The 26,245-nt window shown below is 42.3% G+C and overlaps 2 protein-coding genes across 4 annotated transcripts; one reads left to right on the top strand and one right to left on the bottom strand.

The window, feature by feature from the left end:
* Positions 1-1,062: 1,062 nt before the first annotated feature.
* Positions 1,063-21,176, bottom strand: Derl2 (derlin 2). Of its 3 annotated transcripts, none has more exons than XM_090349836.1 (7): positions 20,851-21,176; positions 19,425-19,490; positions 16,371-16,444; positions 14,438-14,531; positions 13,126-13,321; positions 12,742-12,832; positions 1,063-4,292 (listed from the first exon to the last, which is right to left on the bottom strand). In XM_090349836.1, the coding sequence occupies exons 3-7, from the start codon at positions 16,379-16,381 to the stop codon at positions 4,187-4,189; spliced, it is 498 nt and encodes a 165-aa protein (XP_090205962.1). In that variant the 5' UTR covers positions 16,382-16,444; positions 19,425-19,490; positions 20,851-21,176; the 3' UTR covers positions 1,063-4,186. The 3 variants fall into 3 exon arrangements, with proteins under 3 accessions (XP_090205962.1, XP_090205961.1, XP_090205963.1); XM_090349835.1 differs by lacking the exon at positions 20,851-21,176 and adding an exon at positions 20,332-20,459; XM_090349837.1 differs by lacking the exons at positions 13,126-13,321; positions 14,438-14,531; positions 16,371-16,444; positions 20,851-21,176 and adding an exon at positions 20,332-20,460 and having other exon boundaries at positions 4,203-4,292.
* On the top strand, positions 20,739-25,897 carry Mis12 (MIS12 kinetochore complex component). Its single transcript, XM_090349841.1, has 2 exons — positions 20,739-20,931; positions 25,044-25,897. The coding sequence occupies exon 2, from the start codon at positions 25,082-25,084 to the stop codon at positions 25,700-25,702; it is 621 nt and encodes a 206-aa protein (XP_090205967.1). The 5' UTR covers positions 20,739-20,931; positions 25,044-25,081; the 3' UTR covers positions 25,703-25,897.
* Positions 25,898-26,245: the final 348 nt, after the last annotated feature.

A 26,245-nucleotide genomic window follows, 5' to 3' on the forward strand; every position in this document is an offset into this window, starting at 1 on the left:
AATCCCACCTATGGAAGTAGCGCTGTGGCTCAAGGGGTACGGGGGTAGCCTTGAGCTGAAGAGCTCAGGGATCATACCAAGGCCCAGAGTTTAAGTCCCACGATTGACCAATTAAAAAAAAAAAATCCCACCTACTCAGGAAAGCTGAGATGAGGATCAAGGTTCTAGAAGCGTTCCTGTGCAGGCGATCTTAAAGTTTCCAGAGGCTGGGAGTTTGGACTAGTGGTAGAGTGCTTGCTTAGCATTCATGAAGACCTGGATTCAATCCCTTGGTACCACATACATAGAAGAAAGAAAAAAAAAAAGACTATTTTCAATTAACCAGCAAAATAAGTTAGAAGTGGACACTCGAGTAGTAGAGCAACAGAGGTGAGTGAAATAGCAGAGTGGCAGAGAGGCCTGACATTCAAGCCCCAGCATCTGCATGAAAAAAAGCAAAAGCAAATTCTAATCAAATGTGGGAGCATTTCCTAATGTACTGTCGAAAGTAATTTAATGTAGTTTTATGTTCCAAATGATTACAAGAATCCAAGTAGGTAATATCAATGAGTTAAAAAAAAAGTTTTGTGATGTTAATTTTAAATATTTACTCAATTTTAAAAGTGGTGTAGGCAAAGCAGCCCATCTATAAATAATTCTCCAGATCTGGCCTATTCTTAGCTATTCTGCAACCTCAAAAGCTAAGAAGGCCAGAGTAGGGGGGGATGGGAGGGAGAAAAACAGTGCATCAAACCATATTTTGTCCACATTCCCATTAGTAGTCTGAAATCTACCCAAGTCTCCTGTAGTTCAGTGAATTTCATATAGAGATGTTGACATACTTCCAAGAATATCCCAGCTCTTCTCCAAAAGATGATGTCAGATACATTCAATTCTGGTCTCAGATGGCCTGTGGACCCCTTTGGTCTGACCATGACCTCGTCAATTTGGCTTGTCTGACCACAAAACCATTGATTGCCCTGATCACTCTGGCTTCCAGACAATCATGAGCCTCAGCAACTAGACATAAAGTTTGCATGCATGAATATAGATCCCTTTATAATTAAAAATACCAGATAATAGTTGGCTGATCAATAAACAAAGTATTTATTCAGCACCCATGTGCCAAGCACTGTGCTAGGCACTGTGGTGGATACAAAAATTAAGACATGGTCCCTGCCCTTAAGGAGCTTACATTCTTATGAGGGAGACAAAACTAATAGACATGTAGCAGCTAGAACAATACAAGACAATATATAATTTGGTATAAAGAAGATGTGGTACAAATGTGAAGTTTCATAAGGACTTTTTTTTAAAGACAATAAATAGGCCTTAGAATCAAGTTTTCTTGTGGTGTCAGGAACTGATCAGGCCTTGAGATTTAAATTGAGATCACTGCTAGAAGTGAGTACGGTTCAGAGGAAGACAACAGGTGTGCATTTGGCTTAGGGGATTAGTAAGAAATATGGATTTCTGAGGAGTGACGTGCTCATACAAGGCTCATTAGCTCTAATGCAAATTCATAAATTATGGAAGTAGCTTAATGGCATTCTGAAAAGTACTGAAAATGACAGGTTCTCGGCTCACCCAGATGGAAGTCATCTGTCAAAGCCACAACATAAAAGACTGGTAGGAGGCATGGCTTTCTAGGAAATCTGTTACACCACTTACGATAACTCCACTATTTCTTACTTTCTAGAGGACCCTAGAGACAGAGCAAGAACTTTAGGTCCAAGATCCAGGATATGGTACTTTGCCTCAAGTGACTACAGTTTGAAAGATAATAATACAGAAATAAACACACAAGAGAGAAAAATAGAAATCTTTAGTGGAAAAAAAAACCCACACCAAGGAAGTATATAAAATGTATCTCCTAGGGAGATGTGGTTCGCATGTCCATTTACCTTTAAATGAACAAATATACTGTATTTCTTTAACAACAAAAAAAATCTGTACCTTACTAGGTGTGCTTTTCAGTATTACTGACAGATATCCAGGAATCTCTCATCAAATGTATGCTTAATTAGCCACAAAATTTCCATATATCTAATCTTTTCTGTGGACTTACATTATGAAGAATCACCATCAAGAGGTAAGTTGTGAAGGAAGGATTTCCCTCAGGTGCAGGTAAGCACTGGGACCTGCAAAGCAGCACAGGATAAGCAACGTGGATGTGGGACAGGCCTAACTGGTTAAGAGGTCAGGGATGGAACCCACCACTACAGAGGACACAGTGTAATATCACAGCTTGGCATCCTGCCACAAGTAACTTACATCCTAGGGAATCAAGAGGGACCTATAGCTGACAGCTGGGTTGGTTTTTGACTTGTGCCAAGGGCCATTTAGATATTTATAACATCATTCATGGGCCATACAAAATGATCAGTATAGGCAGATGAGTGAGGACAGCTGAAGAAAGGCATTTAGAGGCATGTCTGTCCCATCATGTACTGACTAATTTCTCCAGCCTCTACAGCCTATGGATGAATCCTTACCCTACCTACCCATCCACTTGTGAGCTGCACATTCAGAATGTGTTTCTTCTTTTACCCAACTTTTAGTATGTATAGCTATTTCCTAAATGAACAACAACAACAAAATCCCAATGGTTAGCCTAAAATTAACTCAGGGACAGCAAATCAAACTAGAAAACTTTTTTTTTTCCAGCTCAAAAGCAAACCATTTGTAAAAATTCCTAGATGTCACTGATAAAACTTTTCTAAACACATCAAGCTTTAGGAATCCCATAAGGATGATACAATCTAAGGTTGGCATTTAAACTTTTATAATGATTTTTTTAAACTGCTTAGGAAAAAGCAGTGTCATGACCCAAGTTCCATAAAATTGCAACAATCATCATATTCAAACACGTGTAAAATGTCTACTAAATTCCATTACTTATGCATATTCCATATAGAAAGACAAAATACTTTTCATTTCAAAAACAAATCTGAAAATTCCCACCTAAAGATTATATTAGAGCTAACCTAAGCCTTTGTTAATCTTTGAGGAAAATCACTCCAGAAAACTATTCTCAATCAAGACAGAATAAGGGCAATCCAGTTCTGAAAGATCTGTCTACAGGCTGTTTATGAAAACTATCCTAGATAACCTCTTTCCTGGGGTGCTTTTAACTCTTCCAGGTTCTGAGTAAGCAGTGTGGATGCAAAACTACTGAGATACAAGGAAGACTATTTAGATGAGTATTTACTGAGCCATAGGCATTCAGTGCCTACTTCTGTGAACCCTAATTTCTACTGGATTTGGGAGAACCAAGACTTGACCCAGAAAAAAATTTCAGCTTTTCATGCAGCAAATGACAAAGGTTAACTAGCTAAAGCCCCAGGAGGAAGACGTGTCTGCAACTGGTTCACCTTCCTGCAGTTCCCCCAAAGTGTTGCTACTACCAGTCTTTGACTGGATATTCTTAGTGGAGAAATGCAGGCAAATGGGTGGCAGGAGCCCACATTCACTGTTTTGCATAGAGCTGAATTTCTTTTGCTACAACTACTCTCTTATCTTTCTTACCTTATGGTCTGATGACCAAATTCTTGCAGTTCCCGCATAGAGAACAAGCTACCTGTATAACAAAAATCTATCTTGTTCCTACTGAAGTTGGCACTATGATTTAGTAAGATGACCACAGCCACAACCTAACAGCCATGTATTCCCAATCTCAGAACAAGATCCAGCTGAAGAGCATGAAGACATAGGAAAAACAGGTATGTAAACTGCTCTGGACTCAGACCTTTACACAAGAGCTGGAATACATTATCATAATTTAAAAGATCACACACAAAAGCTTTAATACAGTGAGAGAGAGATGGAATTAGTTTTATTTTATCCTCTCCGAAACTTCCATTTACACCGTGGCCTCATCTGTCAAAGAAGAAGAAGAAAAAGCCCTGCCTCAGGCCATCGAAATCAAGTACTCCTGTACTTGTTAGAGGTGACAGGGTATCCATTTCTCCAGTTTTTTGGCTCCAAGAGATTACACTTTCAGTACCAGTATAGTAAGGAACCACTGGCAAACTGCTGGAAATGTCTTCTGGAATAGTCTGTGTACCATTTCATAAAGTGCTTCTGGAGTTAAAATCTGTCGAGCTGACAAAAGTGTCCACACTTTTGCAACAAAGGATAAAAGAATCCCAATGTGTAGTTCACTGAGTCCCTCTCAGCTGGGTCTCATTCATGGCACGTGGCTGCTTTAACCTCCAAGGCGCTGGCCCTCACCCCAGGCAAAGCCTCCTGGCCTATCTTCAGGTAGTGGATTGTAATTTGGATCATCATCTGGAGTATCAAAAATAGTCCTCCTGAAAGACAAGGCACAGATATCATTTAGTCACAGAATCAGCTACGGTCTGAGTCCTATAAGTCCACTTTATACCCACAGGATTTCCACTCATTGACAAGCACTATGTTTGCCTGCCAAAGTAAGTTATCATATGGTAATGGTACCCACAATAAAGCTACTTGATCTCCTTTGTAAGGTTTCTCCACAAAAGCAATCCATGGGCCAGGCACCCGTGGCTGACCCCTGTAACTCTAGCTACACAGGAGGGTCAGATTTGAGGATCTCCGTTCCAAGATCAGATCAAGTAGACAAGTCTTTAAAATTCCACCTCCAATTAACCAGCAAAATGTTGGTCTAGAAGCATGGTTTGAGTGGCAGAGCACCAGCCATGAGCAAGAGAACAAGGTCATAAATTCAAGTCCCAGTAACAGTGTGTGAACACATACACATTCACACACATTCATATATTTATTCATTCATACACACATATACATACACACACACACACACACACACAAATTTGTGTTAATTGTAGCAAATGGAAATAAGTAAAATATTCTAAGTCCTCAGGTATTTATTGTAAATGCTCCATTTTTCAATAATAATTATAAGAATGTCCAAAAGTTAGGGTACATTTCTTTTGCTTTTTAAAAATTTATTATGTCATTATGATGTCTCTTATAAGAAAAGTTATCATCAACAGATGAAGAAACAGTATAGGTACACATGTACGTACGTACGTATACACACACACACTGGAAATCAGCCTTACAAAGGGAACAACTGGGCCAGGAGCATAGCCTAGTGGTAGAATGCTTGCCTAACATGCATGAAGCCCTAGCCCTGGGTCCAATTCCTCACTATCACACACACAGGAAAAGCTCAAAGTAGCACTGTGGTTCAAGTGACAGAGTGCTAGCCTTGAGCAAAAAGTGTTCAAGGACAGTGCCCAGGCCCTGAGTTAAGTGCCAGGACTGGCAAAAATTAAAATATAAAATAAATAAATAAAGGGAACAACTAGCTGAGGACATAGCACAGTGGTAGAGCCCGTGCTTAGCTATGTGAAGTCCTTGTTTCATTTTCTGGTATGTGCAAACATTCACATGTGAATACACAGAGGATATTCTAGCACATTGCCAGTCAAAATTGACTCTCCTGCTGGGTTCCAGTGGCTTACACCTGTAATGCTACCTACTCTAGAGGCTGAGATCCAGTGGTAGAATGCTAGCCTTGCTCAAGGATAGTGCGCAGGCCCTGAGTTCAAGTCACAGTAATGGCAAAAAAAAAAGAAAAGAAAAAAAGGGAAGGTGAAGAGGCAAAGAAGGTAAACCGTTAGATATTACAATTAAGATTTTTTGCCAGTCCTGGGTCATGAACAAAGGACCTGGGCACTGTCCTTAGGCTTTCTCAAGGCTAAAGCTATACCACTTGAGCCACAGCACCACTTCTGGCTTTTTCTATGTATGTTGTACCAAGGAATTGAACCTAGGGCTTCGTGCGTGGTAGGCAACCAGTCTACCACTAGGCCACACTTCTGGCCATATAATTTTTAAAAATATCACTGGTGTTTTAAAAAACAAAACAAACTACTGCAGTACATAGGAAGAGATAGTAAATATAATATCCAAAAGACTTTTTAAATGCCATTACACTGACAAATTCAAAGCTGCAGTAAAAAAAGAAAAAGAAAAAACCATTAAAGCAGTTGATACATCTAACTGTACTTGCTTACAGCTGAGAAGACCAGAAATGTAACAATAAAACTAAGCAAAAGCCGGGGGCTGGGAGTTTGGCCTAGTGGTTGAGTGCTTGCCTAGCAGGCACGAAGACCCGGGTTCAATTCCTTGGTACCACATACATTGAAAAAAGCTGGAAGTGGTGCTGAGGCTCAAGTGGTAGAGTGCTGAGCCTTGAGAAAGTCCAAGGACAGTGCTCAGGCCCTGAGCCCAAGCCCAGGACTGGCAAAAAACAACAACAACAACAAAAAAAACAAAAAAAACAAAACGTAAGCAAAAGCCAAAAAGAAATGGAAAAGGGCTAGACAGGCAATCTGGAAGGGAAATCTAAATAGCTAATGAATGTGAAAATGCTTTTTCCACAGTAATAAAAGTACATTTAAGCTGGGTGCAGTGGCTTGCCCCTGTAATCCTAACTATTCAGGAGGCTGAGATCTGAGGATCATGGTTCAGAGCCAGCTCAGGCACTAATGTCCATGAGACTCTATCTCTAATTAACCACCAGAAAACTGTAAGTGGTTCTATGGCTCAAGGAGTAGGGCAGTAACCTTGAGCTGAAGACCTCAGGGACAGAGCCCAGGCCCAGGGTTCAAGTCCAATGACCGACCAAAAAAAAAAAAAAGTATATTTAAAATAGATATTGCAAAGCTTCTTTGCTCCTCTCTACCTTCTCTATTTCTCCCTACTTTACTACTCTGCTTTGCTAAAGAAACTTTCGCTAAACTTAAACGTATATACATTTATATTTATTTATACAAGAAAAGCAAATCTGGTATCACATCTGTATCACTAGTCAGAGCAGAACAATGAAGATGTCCATGTGGGGAGAGGAGCCCCAGAGATCCCAGAGAAGAATGGAGCTGGGAGATGCAGGCTAATAGGAGTCAAAACCCCAAATGAGTGATTCACACACAGAGCTGGCCTGAGAAAATGTTAAATCAGAAAAGGATGGGAAGTGCATTGCTCTAAGGATGCATACTGAAATCTATGGACCAATAAGAAGACAAACCATTGGAGGTAGAGGAAACAATGAGTCTGGTTATAATAGGGTTACTCAACCAGGCGCAGTGGCTCACGACTGTAATCCTAGCTACTCAGGAGGCTGAGATCTGAGGATCGCGGTTCAAAGCCAGCCCAGGCATTAAAGTCCAAGAGACTCATCATCACTTAACCACCAGAAAACCAGAAGTGGAGCTGTGGCTTAAGGGGTAGGGTAGTAGCCTTGAGCCAAAGAGCTCAGGGACAACACCCAAGCCCAAGCCCAGAGGTCAATCCCCACAACTGACACACACAAAAAAACAACTTGTTCTATATGATTCCACTCATGAAAATATGCAAAAATAATCAAAACTAGCCTGGGCAGAAAAGTCCAAGAGGCTCTTATCTTCAAATAACCAGTAAAATGGTAAGACTGAAGGCCTAGCTCAAGTAATACAGCACCAGCTGTGAGCGAAACAGCTGAGAAATAGCTCCCTGTGAGTTCAAGTGGTGTAATTCAACTGGTATACAAGTCAAAACGAAAAGCCAAAAGTCAGTGTTTCCAAGGCTATAATCTCCTACTTACTCAGGAGGCTAATCTAAGGATCTCAATTTTATACCAGCAGTAAAGCACCAGAGACTCTTATCTCCAATAAATTATTAAAAATAGCTGATGAAAGTGGCAACTCAGAGACCATACCCTGGTTCAAGCCCCAGAACTATCACAAGAAACAAAAGCAAAAAATAACTGGGTGTCTAATCCTTGCTACTTAGGAGGCCAAGATCTAAGGATTGCAGTTCAAAGCCAGCCCAGGCACAAAAAAACCCATGAGAAATTTTTAATTAACCACCAGAAAACTGGAGGTGGAGCTAAGGCTCAAGGGGTAGAGGATAGCCTTGAACTGAAGAGCTCAGGGAAAGTCATCAGGCCCACAGTTCAAGGCCCAAGACCCTCAAATGAATGAATGAATAAACGAACAAACCAATTTATGGAGGAATGAAACCAAAATAATAAGTTTCCTAAACATCATGGTGAAGAATGACAGTGGGGTCTTTTGGGAAGCTTTTGGTTGAAAGTCATCATCATTGTGATAGACTAAGTTACAAAACTGTATGCATTAATGAACTTAGAATTTGTGTATTTTATATAATAATGAGCCACAGCTAATGGTAAATTTGCTAAAGTATTCAGGAAACTAAGTATACTGGATATAGGGACAGATGTATAGTAAACAAGAACCATGAAATATTACTTGTAGAATCTATATACTGAGGAATTCGTGTGTACTGTATAACATCTATTACTCCACTGTTTTTCTTTACTCTGTGTGGAAATTTTCATAATGAAACTGTGGAGAAAAACATAGAAAGGATAAAATCTGGAATGAACTGTGTTTGGATTACAAGAATTGGTAACATATGTATAAATATATAGATTTAAGCTGAGTGCCAATGGTTCATATATAAAATCCTAACTACATAGGAGCTGAGACTTGAGGATCACAGGAGACTGAGATTTAAGGATTGCAGTTAGAAGCCAGCCCAAGTAGGAAAATCCATGAGATGAAACAAAAAGCTAGAAGTGGAGCTGATTCAAATGTTAAAGTATTAGCTTAGGCCCTAAGTTCAAGTCACAGAACCAGAAAAACACATACACACCACCACCACCACCCTAAATGAGTGAGGATATATTTCTCTAAACAAGCATAATTCCATTACTGTCTTCACTAAGAAGATATAGATGTGGAAGGGTATCAATGTATGTGAATTAATGCACCTTCTATCTGGCAAATATCATGTTACCCTTTTATTAAATACAATTAAAAATAAATAAGAAAAAAAATATAGAAACAGCAACACTCCAATAGCAATGATCAGATTTAATACCCAGATTTAACTTCTCAATCTATTTCTCTACTACAACGGACAGTGCTCAGGCCCTGAGTTCAAGCCCTAGGACTGGCGCATGCGCACACATGCACACACATGCAAATGATGATAAGAACATGCTGAAAGGACTTAAAAGCCAAAACTAGGACAAGAAAACATCAAAATACATAATTAGGGATTACAATCTATGAATAAAACATGAAACCCTGCATTCATGCAGGTATGGAGAAATTAACTGAAATGTGATAAGGGAAGAGAATAAATGGTCTGAAAGTACCTTCCCACAAAATACTTCACTACAAATAAGACAGGAATAATTTCAAGTGGAGGTCTGGCAGACACCTGACTCATATGATCAAAGTGATTAACCACCAATCTAACAAATATGAAAAGGCTTCAGTGAAAATAATTGATTTACAGAATCATTTCCCTGACATTTCTAATTCTAAAGATATGAGGAAACATTAGATAAACCCAGACAGACATCTACAAAATGGTTCTATAATCCTAAAAATGTCCATATCATGAAAGCCAAGGAGAGAATGAGGAGCTGTTCTAAAGAGGAAAACTAAAGAGATGCAGAAAAACAAAGAAACATGTGGATCTAAACTGGACTTTGCAATTTACAGCAATTTTTTTTTTTTTTTTGTGGGTCATGAGGCTTGAGCTTTGCCTGAGCACTGTCCCTGAGCTCTTCAGCTCAAGGCTACTAGACACTGTCACTGAATTCTACAGCTCAAGGCTGTAGTTAAGGCGATAGCCTTAACTCCTTGAGTCAAGCCCCACTTTCCGTTTTCTAGAGTTTAATTGGAGATAGTTTCAGGTCCTTCTGTGCCCAGGCTAGCTTTGAACCTTGATCCTCAGATCTCAGCCTTCTGAGTAACTAGGATTACAGGCATGAGCCACCAAGCCCAGCTGAAAAATTGTATTTTTATTACATATAAATTTCTTTAAAATACTGTTAGGACAATTACTGAAACTGGAAGTGAGCTTGAGGTTTAATGATGATTGCCTGACTTTGTCAGTGTGGAAAAATATCCCTGTTTATTATGTATATATTAATGTTGGCATTCTACTATTTACTTTCACATAGCTATCATACTTTAATTTTCTTTTGCTAGTTCTGGGGCTTGAAGGCACAGCCTGGGCATTGTCCCTGAGCTTCATTTACTCAAGGTTAGCACTCTGTCACTTGACCCAAAGCTCTACTTCCAGCTTTATCTGTTTATGTGGTACTGAGGAACTGAATCCAAGACTTCATGCATGCTAGGCAAACACTTACCATTAAGCCACATTCCCTGCTCCTAGTATTTGGCCTTACAGCTACAAAAGTAGGAAAGGGTAAACAGGAGTGTTTGATAACATATACAGAAATACAAACTCAAACTTCAGAATGCTGGTTAAAAATGCCTGTAATCCTAGCTACTCAGGAGGCTGAGCTCTGAGGATCATGGTTCAAAGCCAGCCCAGGTACTGAAGACTCGGAAACTCTTATCTCTAATTAACTACTAGAATACCAGAAGTGGGGCTGTGGCTCAAGGGATAGGACGGGTAGCATTGAGCTGAAGAGCTCAAGGACAACGTTCAGGCGCAGAGTTCAAACCCCCAGGACTGACCAACAACAAAGTTGCTTAGGGGGAATGGGAGTTTGGCCTAGTGGTAGAGTGCTTGCCTAGCATGCAGGAAGACCCAGAATGGACTCCTTAATACTACATACATAGAAAAAAGCCAGAAGCAGTGCTATGGCTCAAGTGGTAAAGCTCTAACCTTGAGAAAGTCCAAGAACAGTGCTCAGGCCCTGAGTTCAGTCACCAGGATTGGCAAAAAAAAAAAAAAGTAAACTTGAACATCCATTCAGGAAGGCAGTTTGTCAATTAACAGAAAAGGCAGTTCTGGGCTGGGCCGGTGATCACGCCTATAATCCTAGGTATTCAGGTGGCTGAGATCTGAGGATCAAGGTTCAAAGCTAGCCCAGGCACAAAATGACTTGAGACTCTATCTCCAATTAACCACCAGAAAATGGGAAGTGGAGCTTATCTCAAAGGTAGGGCGGTAATCTTGAGCTGAACAGCTCAGAGACAGTGCCCAGGCCGAGTTTAAGCCCCAAGACACCCCCCCCCCCAAAAAAAAAGAAAGAGGAGGAGGGAGGGAGGGAGGGAGGGAGGGAGGGAGGGAGGGAGGGAGGGAGGGGAAGGTAAGGTAAGGCAAAGCAAAGCAGTCCTACTTTTACAAAAAAAAATTTTTTTTGTCATGTGGCTTGAATTAAGGACCTGGGAACTATCTCTGCATTCTTTTTGTTCAAGGCTAGTGCTCTACCACTTTGAACCACAGCACCACTTCTGGTTTTCTGGTGGTTAATTGGAGATAAGAATCTCATGTGGACTTTTCTGCCCAGCCTGGCTTCAAACCATGATCCTTAGATCTCTGCCTCCTGAGTAGCTAGAATTACAAGGGTGAGTCACCAGCACCTGGCTAGGAATTTTTTTTCCCCACACTTAGGGCTTGAACTCAGGGCCTGAGCACTGTCCCTAAGCTCTTCAGCTCAAGGCTATCCCTCTACCACTTGAGCCATAGCACCACATCTGGCCTTTTCTGTGTATGTGGTACTGAGGAATTGAACCCAGGTCTTTGTGCATGCTAGGCTAAACTCCCAGCCCTATTTCTAGTAATTTATTCTTTAAAAATAATCATAGGGGGAAAGGGAGTTTGGCCTAGTGGTTAAAGTGCTTGCCTAGCATGCACAAAGACCCGGGTTCGATTCCTTGGTACCACATACATAGAAAAAAGCCAGAAGTGGTGCTGAGGCTCAAGTGGTAGAGCTCTAGCCTTGAGAAAGTCCAAGGACAGTGCTCAGGCCCTGAGCTCAAGCCCAGGACTGGCAAAAAAAAAAAAAATAATAATAATCATAGCAGGTCAGGAGTTTGACTTGGTAGTAGAGTGCTTGCCTAGCATGCACGAAGACCTGGGTTTGATTCATTGGTAATAAACAGAAAAGCCAGAAATGGTGCTGTGGCTCAAAGGGTAGACAGCTAGCCTTGAGAAAACCCAAGGACAGCTGGGCAAGGTGGATCACACCTGTAATTGTAGCTACTCAGGAGACTGACATCTGAGGATCCAAGTTCAAAGCCTTCCAGGACACTAAAGACTGTGAGACTCTTATCTCTAATTAACCACTAGAAAACAGGAAGTGGTGCTGTGGCTCCAGGGGTAGGGGGTAGCTCTGAACTGAAGAGCTCTGGGACAATGCCCAAGCCCAGAGTTCAAGCCTGAGTGCTAGAGGCTGAGATATGAGGATCAAGGTTCAAAGCCAGCCCAGCACAAAAGGACCTGAGACTCTTATCTCCAATTAATCACTAGAAAATGGGAAGTGGGCCTTGGCTCAAGGGTAGGGTGGTAGCCTTGAGCTGAAGAGCTCAGGGACAGTGCCCAGGCTGCTGAGTTCAAGTCCCATGACCCACACACACACACCAAAAAGCAGGAGGAGGAGGAGGAGGAGGAGGAGGAGGAGGAGGAGGAGGAGGAGGAAGAAAAATGTCACCACCAGAAAGCTACCTCTTATCCAAGTTGCCCCTTTTGATATCTGACCTCTCTAAAGCTGGACAACAGCTTTCATAAAACCCATAGGCAACTCTCTTGAACAGAAGTTCTAGCAGTTATGAGACAGTAATTACCAAGTAACCCCCATAAGTAACTCAGACACTGCCTGCTAAGCCAGTGCAAGCACTCTCCAGCTGCCGCTAGATTACTCAATCTGCAAATATTTACTGATTTGAACTATGGTAGCTCCAAGAAAACTCAGATTATGGGTTCTGTCTTTATTCATCTACAAACAATACAAACAAAGCATGGGGATTAAACACTCACAAAATTGATGGTGTTTTCAGAATTCTTATTCCACCAGGCTGGTTGGGAAATACATCTTCCAAGAAAAAATATATGTGTCCAACTGCAATACCTAGAGTTAATCAGAAATCAAGGATGAGAGCACTAACAATTCACTGCATGTGATCTTTCCAACACATACTATTTTTAGATGCTAGTGTTATAATTTAAAATGTTTCGTCTCATATACTGATATATGTACTCACATATATTTAAATTGTAAAAATTTTAGTTAAGTATTAAAGTACTTACAGTCTTTGATATACAATTGTCAAATAACCTTACACTGCATATGGCCAGGCATAATTAATATTAAAAAAGGATGAAGTAAATTAGAATTAGTAGAAGTAGTGATGAGACCCTTACCCAAGAGGTCCACAATGATTGAGTTCCCCAACAACAAGGAGAAGCCCATGAGCACCCAGGGCAGAAAGGGGGCCTGGAAGTTGAGAAGGCCAAAAAAGTTCATTCGGACATACGGGTTCCTCCTGCTCCACACATAAACCAGCATTATTGTGAAGGCCTGACCTAAAAAAACTAAACTCACAAATAAACCAAAAAGCTAGCACATAACATTAAGGAAAACATCAACATAAACATATAGTAAGGAAAGCTGAACAAGAAACCTAAATATTGTATTCTAACTAAGTTTGAATTGGAAAAATCAAGTAGCCACATTTTTTGGAATAGGAGAAAGACTAGTTATCCAGAGCAATTAGGCAAAATTCGGGCTTGGGATTAATCATCTGGACTACAACTACTTTAACCTCAGACTTCAGCCAGCTGAAGATCTGGGATTATAGGGATGAACCACTGGCACTTGGCAAAAATTCATTCTTTTTAAAAACAATATTATCAGTTTGTGTTTTTGTGTGTGCCAGTACTGGGGCTTGAATTCAAGACCTGGCACTCTTACCTACTTTCTTGTTCAAGGCTGGTACTCTACCACTTGATCCTCATCTTCACTTTTGGCTTTTTTTTTTTTGCTAGTTAATTGGAGATAAGAGCATGACAGAATTTTCTACTCAAGGCTGGTTTTGAACTTTGAACTTTAAACCACAAACTCAAATCTCAGCCTCTGAAGTAGCTACAATTAAAGGCAAGGGCCACAAGGCCCAGTTTAACAATTTTGATAGTGATTCAATACGAGCCTGGCAGCTTACTTTAAAAGTGAAAAGGCTGGATAATTTTGATTATATTCTAAAATCTAAGTGCCAGTGACTGTATACAGAGATTCCCTTCTTGAATACTTGTTTGTTAAACTGGTCATTTGAAATATGATGTAAAAATCAATGTTAATAAATTCTTTAATAAACAACAAAAAAAGTGAAAAGGCTGGAGATGTAGCTCCAAGGTACTCACTTATCTAGCTTCTAGCACATACCAGGTTCTGGGTTGTAACCCCAGTACAGGGGGAAAAAAAAAAAAGACAAAGTGTACCCTTCAGCAATGACACAAACAGGATACTTCATAGTAACCCACCTCCCACATGGGTTAAATGTTCCTTTGGCCAGGTATGGCAGAAATTGTGCTGTTAAATAATTGCTAATGCCCTGAAGCTAAAAATCTAGACTTTATCTGTTCAGAATTTCAGTGAAATGAGGTCAACAGATAAAAAGCTTTAGGGAGAGACAGGTTGTTCACAAACATTCCCTATGTTCCACTTGTTGAAGGATACAGTCATTAAGAATCCACCAAAAAGGAACATAAATACAAAGTCTGCTGTCCGACCTCGGAAAGAACCTTCTTCTAGCATACGACAATAACGATACCTTAAGTTCCAAGTTAAGAAAATGTCAAGCACACAAACAGGAAGTAAAATTTAAATGTATCAATTATATTTGGATTCATTATCTGTAAAGAGTCAAAAGTCTTTAAGAATGTTTAAATGGTAATATTTCTTTCTTTCTTTTTTTTTTTTTTTTGCTAGTCCTGGGCTTGAGCTCAGGGCCTGGGCACTGTCCTTGGACTTTCTCAAGGCTAGAGCTCTACCACTTGAGCCAAAGCACCACTTCCAGCTTTTTTCTATGTATGTGGTACCACGGAATCGAACCTGGATCTTCATGTATGCTAGGCAAGCACTCTACCACTAGGCCAAACTCCAAATTTCTTTTTTTTTGATGCCAGTGTCCTGGAGCCTGAACTCAGGGGTAGAGCATTGTCCCTGGGCTCCCTTTTTATTCAGGGCTAAACACTTCCACCACTTGAACCACTCCTCAACTTCTGGCTTTTGGTAGTTAACCGAAGATAAGAATCTCTCAGACTTTCTTGCCCAGGATAACTTTGGAGATTCTCACATCTCAACCTTCAGAGTAGCTAGGATTATAGGAACTGGTCCTCAGCTACCTTTATGTATTTAAGGCAAGACAAAACTACCACCAGATTTTACAAATACTTTGCTGGGGAACTAATTCAGAAGCTATATAAACATGCTTCCAATTAAAACCTTATCTCAAATTTGTAGTATTGTCTTTTCCTTCCTCATTCAACCACACCAGATCTGTACCACCTTTATTTCTCCACCTAATCTTTGTGTGATAAGCTACCTTTTCCCTCCAGGCAGGCTAACCTCATCTATGCCAGTCCAGAGGCTTGAACTCAGGACTGTGCTCTGTCCTTGGGCTTTCTCAAGGCTTGTGATCTACCACTTGAGCCACAGCACCACTTCTGGCTTTTTCTGTGTATGTGGTACTGAGAAATGGATCCCAGGGGTTGGTGCATACTAGGCAAGCACTCTACCACTAGGTCACACTCCTGTCCCCAAAACTCTTAAGAAACTTACGGGAAAGAGGTGCTTTTGGTAGCAGACGTGGGCACCCATCCTGGGGCAGGAATCTCATCACCCCAATGGTCCTCTGCCCACTGCAGATGAACTGAACTGCAATACCACACTTAATGGAGCAGGTGGGAACAAATGCCTAGCTCAGGGGTCCTAATTACTACATTACACATTACCAGAGAGCACAGCTCTTCCTGTTTTGGAGATTTTTTTTTTTTTTTTTGGTCATGGGGCTTGAACTCAGGGCCTGGGCATTGTCCCCAAGCTCTTCAGTTCCAGGCTACTGCCCTACTCCTGGAGTCACAGTGTCATTTCCGATTTTCTAGTCATTAACTGAAGATAAGAATCTGAAGGACTTTTGTGCCTGGGTTGGCTCTGAACCATGATCCTCAGATCTCAGCCTCTTGAGTAGCCAGGATTACAGGTATGAGCCACCACACCACATCCGGCTTCTCCTGTCTTTCAACAAACTGAAATATGGCAAGCCTGACAGGCATTATGGTACTTGTTTTCAGCTAACAGAACCAGGATCTAAAATCTCAACTTTCTCAAACCATTCCCAAACCTTCAGCAAAATTGTTAATTAAATCACATCTCCCTACTGATTAGATCTGTAAGCAACTTCAGAACAGTAATGACATCTTGTTACAACTATGCCTTCCCATATAAACAGTTTATAACAATTTAAAACATTATTAAAAGATCCATTTTTCCATGTGCCAAGAATCCAAAGTTACAGCTAAAGTGTTCTAAATAAGATGAACAATTTCACTTACTGTGTTTCTTAAGTGAACCTAAAGTTTTGATGTTGAAACCACTTAGTAAAGGATACAGAAAAATCATGTTAAATAAAAAATTGAATCCAACCGGTCCAAAAAATAAGAAATTGGTGATTAACCTCCATATCTATAGAGGGAAGAAATTAAGAGAAAAGTGGATTAAGTAAAATGTGTTACCAGAAAATACTTCCACATTAAGACAAAAGACATCCATGACAACAATGGTTCTGAGGCCAAAGACAGGGTGATATTTTATTCTGAACCCAAAAGTCAGGTATGCAACCTGACATTGGAACTCCAGGCTGCTTCTAGTTGAAGGACTGAAAGACTAAAATGTTATAGAAAATTTGAAATTGTGACTATCCTTAAAAACAACAACAAAAAACCCATCCTATATGTTTAGGTAAATTATGGAATTTTTTTTTTTTTTTTTTTTTGCCAGTCCTGGGCTTGAGCTCGGGGCCTGAGCACTGTCCTTGGACTGTCTCAAGGCTAGAGCTCTACCACTTGAGCCTCAGCACCACTTCTGGCTTTTTTCTATGTATGTGGTACCAAGGAATCGAACCCAGGTCTTCATGCATGCTAGGCAAGCACTTTAACCCCAAATTTTTAAAGGAAAAACTATATTAATTTGCAGAACAGAGAAGAGTGCTTTTCTATGGGGACTACCATAATCTAACAAAAAGGTCATCCATCCCAGTCAGAAATTCAGGGACCTCATATGTGTAATTGCTATGAGATTTATTTTATTTAATGTGTGTGTGTGTGTGTGTGTGTGTGTGTGTGGTGGGTCATAGGGGCTTGAACTCAGCCTGGGCACTGTCCCAGAGCTCTTCAGCTCTGGGCTTGAGCCAAGCCCCATTTCCCATTTTCTAGAGGTTAATAGGAAATAAGAGTCTCAGGTCCTTTTGTGCCAGCCTGGCTTTGAACCTTGATCCTCAGATCTCAGCCTCCTGAGTAGTTAGGATTACAGGCATGAGCCACCACACCCAGCTGAGATATATATTTTTTTTCCAGCCAGTCCTGGGTTTGAATTCAGGGCCTGAGCACTGTCCATGGACTTTCTCAAGGCTAGAGAGCTCTACCACTTGAGCCCCAGCACCACTTCTGGCTTTTTCTATGTATGTGGTACCGAGGAATGGAACCCGGATCTTCGTGCATGATGGGCAAGCACTCTACCACTAGGCCAAACTCCCAGCCCAAGATTTTTTTATATTACACAGAAATATTCAGAAGGACAGGTCCATGAAAAATACTTAAATTGTAGTCAGAGTAATCATTTCCCTACTTTTAATGTCATATTGGAAACCCAAACACCTGCTTATCTACTCACCCCATTCATGCTCACCAATTTACCCCTCTCAAAAGGCAGAGCCTTTAATATTTTCAAGTGTTGGCCTACCCTACTATTTCATTGATCTTTTCTAGTTTGTTTTGTTTTGTTTTTTGGGGCTCGGACTCTGGCCCTAGGCGCTGTCCCTGACCTCCTCAGCTCAAGTCCACCGCCCTACCCCTTGAGCCACAGCGCCACTTCCAATTTTCTAGTGGTTAATTGGAGATTAGAGTCTCACCTCTTTGCAGCTTTGAACCACAATCCTCAGATCTCAGCATTCTGAGTATCTAGGATTACAGACCTGAGCCACTGCACCTGGCTTTTTCTAGTGTTTTTGAAACCTAGCACAAAGTGGCCTCAAATTAGCTAATCTCTGCCTTAGCAACCAAGTGCTGGGATCACAAGATCTTCAAAGCCACAAGACAAGCCAGCTCACAGATAAAGAAAATACAAAATTTAGGTAACTTTAAAATAGCTTGCTGGAGAAGTTACAGCTAGTAGGTAGACCCAGAGGTAAATCAAGATACTAAATCCAAATTCAAGGGCATTTAACCTCAAGCAACATCAGTCCAAGCAAGTCTGCTGGAAGCAAAGCAAGCATACTATGACTAGAGATCAGAGAACTTCATGGACATTAAGTTCCACAGAACTGATGACAATTAAAATAGGAACTATTTTATTAACTGCATCCTAGTGTAATTCTCACTCTAATAAGGAGAGCAGCCTATAAATAATTGCAATAAGGATAAGAGATGCTTTAATGCAGCACGTGTAGGAAAGGCTTTCTGAGCCTTTCACTTGATGTAACCATCCCTTCTCAGCAATTTTCATCACTGAAAAAGTGTCTCACACTATGATCTAATAAGCAGCATTTTGTTTCAGCTTTTGATCATTTAGGCTTGTGTTAGTATAATCTGCTCTCCTAAAGAAAATGGATCAATTTAAAAGTACTGTCAACTGGGCTTGGTGGTTCAAGCCTGTAATCCTAGCTACTCAGGAGGCTGAGATCAGAAGATTACGGTTCAAAGCCAGGCAGGGCACTAAAGACTGTGAGTCTCTTATCTCTAAGAGCTCAGGGACAGCGTCCAGACCCAGAATTCAAGTCCCAAGACACCCCCCCCACACACACAAAAAGTATTGTCACAATTGAGTTTATAAACTCATCCATAATAATTGGTCAAAAAATATGGCCATATTGAGACCCTTCATTGAAAAGCTAGCTGGTCAGTGTTCCCCCAAATCGTAATAACTGTCTTTTATTGTTCAGTGTTTTGTTTTTCAGATATTATCATGCTAAGTAGGCAAGGCTAGTCTCAAACTTTTGAACCTTTGGCATGTGCAGGAATAAAAGCCACACTGAACTAGTGAAACAAATGTGAAAATGGAACACATTTCTTTTTTGTCCAAAGACCTTTCTTTTTTCTTCTTGTTGGCCTTGGGGCTTGAGCTCTGGGCCTGGGGGTTGTCCCTAAGCACCTCAGCTCAAGGCTACCACCTGACCCCTTGAGCCACAACGCCACTTCTGTCCAAAGAACTTTCTTAAAAAATTTCTTACCCCTGACAATTCTGATTTGATATATGATAATGAGCCTAAAAAACTCTTACAAGTTCTGGAAATGGTTCTGAAGCCCAGACAGAGTTCAGACACACTGCTCTGCACCTCACTGTAATAGAAAGTCCCCACTGGGTTTTTTAAGAAATAGTATATGGTAGAATTTGGTACCAAGCAGTAAGAAAAATCAGAAATGGGAAAAATTACAAACTGGCTACTTACTTGAAAGTGTTTAAAAATTAATTCAGGATTGAAGTACAACTGAAAAGGTGTGATCAATTCCAGCTGCTGAAATAGAAAAAGAACTTCTTTAAGCAGATCAATTAAAAGACAAAAGTTCAGCATTTACAATACAGGATTAGTATGTCTAGCAATTCCCAACTCTTGGTCACTTATAACTAATTTTCTTGAAACCTTTCTTCCTAGGCCATACAAAGGCTGGTAAAGTCTCTAGAATTGGGACCGCTCTTTCTATCTTCAATATCTAACATACAGCAATATAAAAGAAAAGCTCTTATGCTCCAAGAGTTAAAGGCATCGAGACAGACAGATGGTGACATTTTAGACATAGGACGAGAAAAAAAAAAGCAGCTGCCTATCACGAAGGTACCAACTTTGGGCCCGTGAAACAACAGAAGTTACTTGAAATAACCGAGATGGGAGGCCCTGACAACACTAAGGATGAGTGAGGCCGAACAGTTTCTTCTACTCACACGTCCTGATATTTTAAAGTGTTTCCCGCTAGATAATTTCCAGATTTTGCCTCTGAATACCTCAGTTTCTTCACTCAGTCCATCTTGCTCCCACCCTCACCACTGTACCACCTGGCTCTAGCTCTAGTTCTCCAGCACGTTTCTTGGGTGGGCGGCACCCGCAGCCCTGGCCCGCTATACATCTGGATTTCATCTCAGAAATTGATCTGCCTTCCCCCGCGCAGATCAGCACTCACTACTCAGGTCACCCGATTGGCACTCCTGGAGCTATCCCGAACCCTAGACAGAGTCCAAGCTGCCTCCACCCACTCCTGGGACCGGACCCTCTGGGCGTCTCCGAGGCCCAAACCCTAGTTTCCTGAAGACCCAGTCATATCCAGCCAGGAAAATAAGAACGCGGTACGACAACTGCTCACCACAGCGGCGGTGGTGAGAACGCAAGCGGTGGTGTACGCTCGGCTGACCGGTGGGATCTGCAGGTACTCCAGGCGGAGGCTCTGGTACGCCATCTTCCCACCGCCGCCTGCCTCCTCCCACCCCCAACTTCCCCTTCCGCCAGTATGCCCGGGCCAGGGGGCGGTCCGCTGCCCGCCGCCGTCCAATCAGCGCCACGGATCCGGTCAGCCACCAATCGCGAGAGCTCGAGGGACGCGTGCTCACCAATCACGAGTTGCGACTTCGAGGCGCCCCAGCCTTTTCTTCCCCGCCCACCAACGTCAGGGAGAAGGGATAAAGTACCAGTTCCTTCCGCCAATCCCTGCCGGCCACAGCAAGCTTCCCCCCACCCCCCACGTCCCCTCCGGAGCTCTGCGTCATCGAGAGAGGTGGATCCAACCCCGCGGCCAGCAAATCAGGGGCGGGGCAGCTGCCCGCCTTGGCGTTTGTCCTCGGAGGCGCGCTTTCCCCGGTGTTTGAGGGAGGTGGTCACCGCCCACCTTTCGCAGCGCGCCGAAGTTGGAAGGAGGCGGCGGGAGTCCCGTGGTGCGGTGTGGGTAGTTTCATCGCCGCCCGAGCGGGTAAGCGCCTCAGGGACTTCGGGTTTTTTTTTCCTTTGTTTTTTTTCTGAGGCGTGGCGGGACCGGATCAGGCTTCACAGCGGGCTGCAGCGGCCCTACCGGGGCGGCTAGCCAGCGCACTGGCCTCGAACGCACTCCGGTGGTCCCGGCACGCCGTGGAGCCGCAGAGGTGGATGGGAGCCAGACGCGACCGGAAGCAGCTCCTGCCCTGCTCTGTCCCGGCCACCTCCTGTGGGGTCGGGAACTCCTGAGGCAACAACTAAGGTCGTCTCGGGTGCCTGGGGCCTTCCGCCTTCTCGCGATAGTTCGTCTGTCGGAACGGGATCTGCCACGCGAGGGGAGGCTCCTCAAATTCAAAGGCGAGAGTCGGAGGGCCGTCAGGGGCATCTGACCTGACCCTTGAAGTGTGTTTGCCTGTCGCACGCCTACCTGAGGTCAGAAAACGTCACCTCAGGCCGGCGCCGGTGGCTCACGCCTACAGTCCTTACTACTCAGGACGCTGAGAACCGAGGATGACAATTCATGGTTCAAAGCCAGGCCAGGCGGGAAAATGTGTGAAACTCAATTCACCACCAAAAATCTGGAACCAGAGCTGTGGCTCAGGTGGTTGAGCACAAAAAGCAAAGGGATAGCAACTAGGCCCTGAGTTCAAGCCCGAGGAGCACTCCTACACACACACACACACACACACACACACACACACACACGAAAGAAACTACAGCCCAGTGTGGTTGGAGTATCCAATCTGATGATGCTTAAGCATCATAAGAGAGCTTAAGCACGTAAGAGGGGCCGGGAGCACAGCCTACGTGTAGAGTGCCCACCTAGCATGCACAAAGCCCTAGGTTCGGTTCCTTGGCATCATAGACACAGAAAAGGCATTGTAACTCAAGTGGCAGTTTTCTAGCCTTGAGCAAAAAAAAAAAAAAGTGTCCAAGACCAGTGTGCAGTTCAAGCCCCAAGACCCAGGACTGGCAAAAAATAAAATAAGATGATATTCGGAAAGTTATAAAGAAGCACTGAAAAGTTATGGAAAGTGCCAGGAGCCACTGGCTCATACCTGTAATTCTAGCTACTTAGGAGGCTGAGATCACGGTTTGCACCCAGGCAGTAAAGATCTTAAGACTTACCTCCAATTAACCATCAGAAAACCATAAATGGGATAGTGGCTCTGGTGGGAGGGTACCAACTTTGAGCCAAAAACAAGCCCAGTCTCTGATTTCAAGCCCCAAAAAATTACCAAGAGGGGTTGGGAGGGCAGTCTAGTAGTAGAGTGCTAACCTAGCATGAAGGAAGCCTTGAGTTCCATTCCTTGGTACCACATACACAGAAAACCCTGGTAGTGGTGCTGTGGCTGAAGTGGCAGACCGCTAACCTTGAGCAAAAAAAGAACTGTCCAACGTGCTGGAAGTTTGGCCTCGTGGTAGAGTACTTGTCTAGCATGCACAAAGACCCGGTTTGATTCCTCAGTACTACATACACAGAAAAAGCTGAAGTGGTGCTGTAGCTCAAGTGGTAGAGCTCTAGTCTGAAGAAAGATCAAGGACATTGCTCAGAGCCTGAGTTCAAGCCCCAGGACTGGCAAAAAAAAAAAAAAAAAAGAATCACCAGGAAAAAAGAAGAAAAAAAACTATAGAACAAGAGAATGGCATGTCTGGTAGTATGTAAAGAAGAAACCAAGCTGGGCATGGTAGCTCACACCTATAATCCTAGCTACTCAGGAGCCTGAGATCTGAGGATCACAGTTCAAAGCCAACCTGTGCACTAAAGACTTTGAGACTCTTATCTCCAATTAGCCACTAGAAAATGAGAAGTAGCACTTTGGCTCAAGGGGAGGTAGCATTGAGCTGAAGAGCTCAGGGACAGCACCCAGGACCAGAGTCCAAGCCCCAGGATGGAGAAACAAACAGACAAACAAACAAAAAAAGCCTGGGGCCCTGGGAGTTTGGCCTAGTGGTTAAAGTGCTTGCCTAGCATGCATGAAGACACGGGTTCGATTCCTCGGTACCACATACATAGAAAAAAGCCGGAAGTGGTGCTGAGGCTCAAGTGGTAGAGCTCTAGCCTTGAGAAAGTCCAAGGACAGTGCTCAGGCCCTGAGCTCAAGCCCAAAACTGGCAAAAAAAAAAAAAAAAAAAAAAAGCCTGGTAAACAGTTGGAAAATGGTGGGGTTTTTTGTTTTTGCCAGGACAGACCACTTCTGCATTTTCTGTGTATGTGGTGCCAGGAAATGGAACCCAGGGCTTCCTGCATGCTAGGCAAGCGTTCTACCATAAGGCCATACTACTGGCCCTGGAAAAATGTTTTTTAAAGGATAAAATGGCATGATATGTCTGGGAGCATGGCCTAAGTAGTAGAGTGCTTGCTTAGCATTCACAAAGCCCTGGGTTCGATTGCTAGGTACCACATACTCAGAAAAGGCTGAAAGTGGTACTGTGGCTAAAGTGGTAGTACTGGCCTTGAAAAAGCCCAAGGACAGTGCTCAGGCCCTGCGTTCAAGCTGTAGGACTGGCAAAAAAGAAAAATTGGGCATGGTGGCATATGCCTTGACCCTAACTAGTGTGGGAAATTGTGGTGGAGACTCTGAATCTAAGGTTCTAGGTCATCCTGGGCAAATTAGAGGAGACTCTGACTTTAAAGGAAGGAAAAATTAGGTGGGGGGGGTGGTTATAACATACAAAAGAACATTGACAGTGTCTCATCAGGAAGAAACACAATTGTGGCTACCCCCAGCCACAGAGAGCAGGCCTCGGGAATTGAGACACTAGGCAGAACTGAAAAAGAATTGAGGAGAGACAGGGGGATAGAAAAGGGGTGGAGGGAGGCACCAGGAGATCCATAGCTCTTCTCAGGCTTCTAAATCCTGGGATCCTGCTAACAAGCCATTTTATTTAGTTCAGTAGAAGGAAATGACAACAGGTACCTTCAGAGACTGGAGTATCTTACCAGTTTATGGAGTTGCAATCATTGACATGAGACATAGTTTGTGTAAAAGTGTTAATTGACTTCCTTTAGAAGTGGAGGATAACAATAAACACTCCAACATTAACATAGACTTTGATCTTATGTCCTGGGTTTCAGACTTTTAGTGCCCCAACCATTAGTTCACACTTACAGTAGAAACTTGAACCACTCTCTTGCCTAGACTGATTGATCTTTCCAGGACCCAGCTGTCAGCCTTCTGAGTGCAGTCAAAATGGCCTTCCAATCTCATAATCCTTTCCAAGACTCACAGCTGTACTTCAGAGTTCCCTACAGGCAAAATTGGAGAGGGAATTTGAACTTTGGTTAAAGATGAACTTTTCAGTTTAGGTGCTACATTATGACAATGCTAGATGAGTGGAAATGTTGAAGCAAGACTTTAGAGAAATGTAGAGGACACATTTTTTGGTACTCCATTAAAGTCAGCTTGTCTTATGGGGAGTTTATAATGAACCACCAACCTATTTGAATATTCTAGCACTCTAGAATAGTAAAGTGATGCTGCTGCTCAAGTGGTATAGCTCTAGCCTTGAAAAAACCCAAGGATGGGGCTCAAGCCCAGGACTGGCAAAAAAAAAAAAAGGAACATAAACTTAATTTTGCTTGTTTGTGATTTGTTAACTTTTCTACTACTGTTGATAATGGTTAATATCTTTTTTTTTTTTTTTTGAGACAAGCTCTTACTAGTGATCCATTTGGTCTCAAACTGGCCATCTTCCTGCTTCTGCTTCCTTTGTGTTGAGATTATAGTAATGTCCCCTTGCCCAGATCCTCTGGATTCCCTCTCCCCCTTCCCTCCTCCCCACTGAGATTTGAAGTCTACATTTTCACCTTTGTTGCACAGGTCACTTATGGTTGAGTCATGCCTCTAGCCCAGATGTTTTGCTAATCATTTTTGCCATAGGTAGAGTCTCGCTTCCTGCCTTGCTTCCTTTCTAGTAGCTAAAATGACAGGTATGCCCCACTGTATCCAGCTCTTCCTGAAGAAGGAGTCTCAAGAAGTATGTGGTACCAAGGAATTGAACCTGGGTCTTCGTGCATGCTAGGCAAGCACTCTACCACTAGGCTAAACTCCCAGCCCTATCTGATGATTTTTTTTAATTCACATTAATTTCTTTCTACCTTTACAGATTTCTTTTTGCAACTAAGAAGAGCAAATTAACCCAAAATGTCTATGGATCCCATGGCCTATGAGGCCCAGTTCTTCGGCTTCACACCCCAGACTTGCCTGCTGCGGATCTACATTGCGTTTCAAGACTACCTGTTTGAAGTGATGCAGGCTGTTGAACAAGTTATTCTAAAGAAGCTAGAAGGCATCCCTGACTGTGAGCTTAGCCCAGTCCAAATCCGTAAATGCACAGAGAAGTTTCTTTGCTTCATGAAAGGACGCTTTGATAACCTTTTTGGCAAAATGGAGCACCTGTTTTTGCAGATGATTTTGCGTATTCCTTCAAATATCTTACTTCCTGAGGATAAATGTCAGGAGATGAATCCTTACAGTGAGGAAGAATTTCACCTTCTCCAAAAAGAAATTGAACAGTTACAAGACAAGTATAAAACTGAATTACGTACAAAGCAATTTCTCCTTACTGAATTAGAAGAGCAAAAGATTGTTCAGGCCAGACTCAAACAGACCTTGACTTTGTTTGATGAGCTTGAAAACGTTGGCAGAGATCATGGGACTAGTGATTTTAGGGAAAGTTTGGTGTCCCTGGTCCAAAACTCCAGAAAACTCAAGAATATTACAGAAAATGTGGAAAGGGAAAACAAAAAACTGAAAACATCTTAATCCCTCAATAAAAATTTTTTTTTGCTTTTTTTTTTCTGCCAGTTCAAAGCATCAAATATTTTCTACAGTCCGGTCACCCAGGGATTAAGGGGAATGGCAGTGAGTACTCTTGGCTATCCAGAAATGGGATTGGGGTTTTTCCTGTGTGTATGCTAAAAGAATGTATATTAATATTAGCAATTAAATATTACTGAATTTAGAAAGCCTGTTTGTTATCAAGAACTCCTATCCTAGGGGTTGGAAGGTTGGCCTGATGGTAAAATGCTTTCCTAGCATGTACCTCGGTACTACATGCATTAAAAAAAACCAAAAGTTTTGCTGTGGCTCAAGTGGTAGAGTTCTAGCCTTGAGAAAACCAAAGCACAGTGCTAAACTCACACAGACACAGAAAAAGGAAAAAAAAAAATCCTAAGCTGGGTGCGGTGGCTCATGCCTGTAATTGTAGCTACTCTAGAAGCTAAGATCTGAGGATCAAGTTTCCAAGCCACCCAGGTACAAGAGAAAAGGACCTGAGACTCATCTCCAATTAACCCTTAGAAATCA

This window comes from Megascapheus bottae, chromosome 17 (genome assembly GCF_031878675.1).
Source record: "Megascapheus bottae isolate mThoBot1 chromosome 17, mThoBot2.hap1, whole genome shotgun sequence".
NCBI lineage: Eukaryota > Metazoa > Chordata > Mammalia > Rodentia > Geomyidae > Megascapheus > Megascapheus bottae.

What these genes read in the sequence shown, in the direction of transcription:
- Derl2 (XM_090349835.1), bottom strand. Translation starts at nt 20,424, where the DNA reads ATGGCGTACCAGAGCCTCCGCCTGGAGTACCTGCAGATCCCACCGGTC. An exon ending in TTCTCACCACCGCCGCTGTG is followed by an intron (nt 19,491 to 20,331) that starts GTGAGCAGTTGT and finishes TTTCTATTTCAG; the next exon opens with CAGCTGGAATTGATCACACC. An exon ending in AATCATTGTGGACCTCTTGG is followed by an intron (nt 12,833 to 13,125) that starts GTAAGGGTCTCA and finishes GATTAACTCTAG; the next exon opens with GTATTGCAGTTGGACACATA.
- Mis12 (XM_090349841.1), top strand. Translation starts at nt 25,082, where the DNA reads ATGTCTATGGATCCCATGGCCTATGAGGCCCAGTTCTTCGGCTTCACA.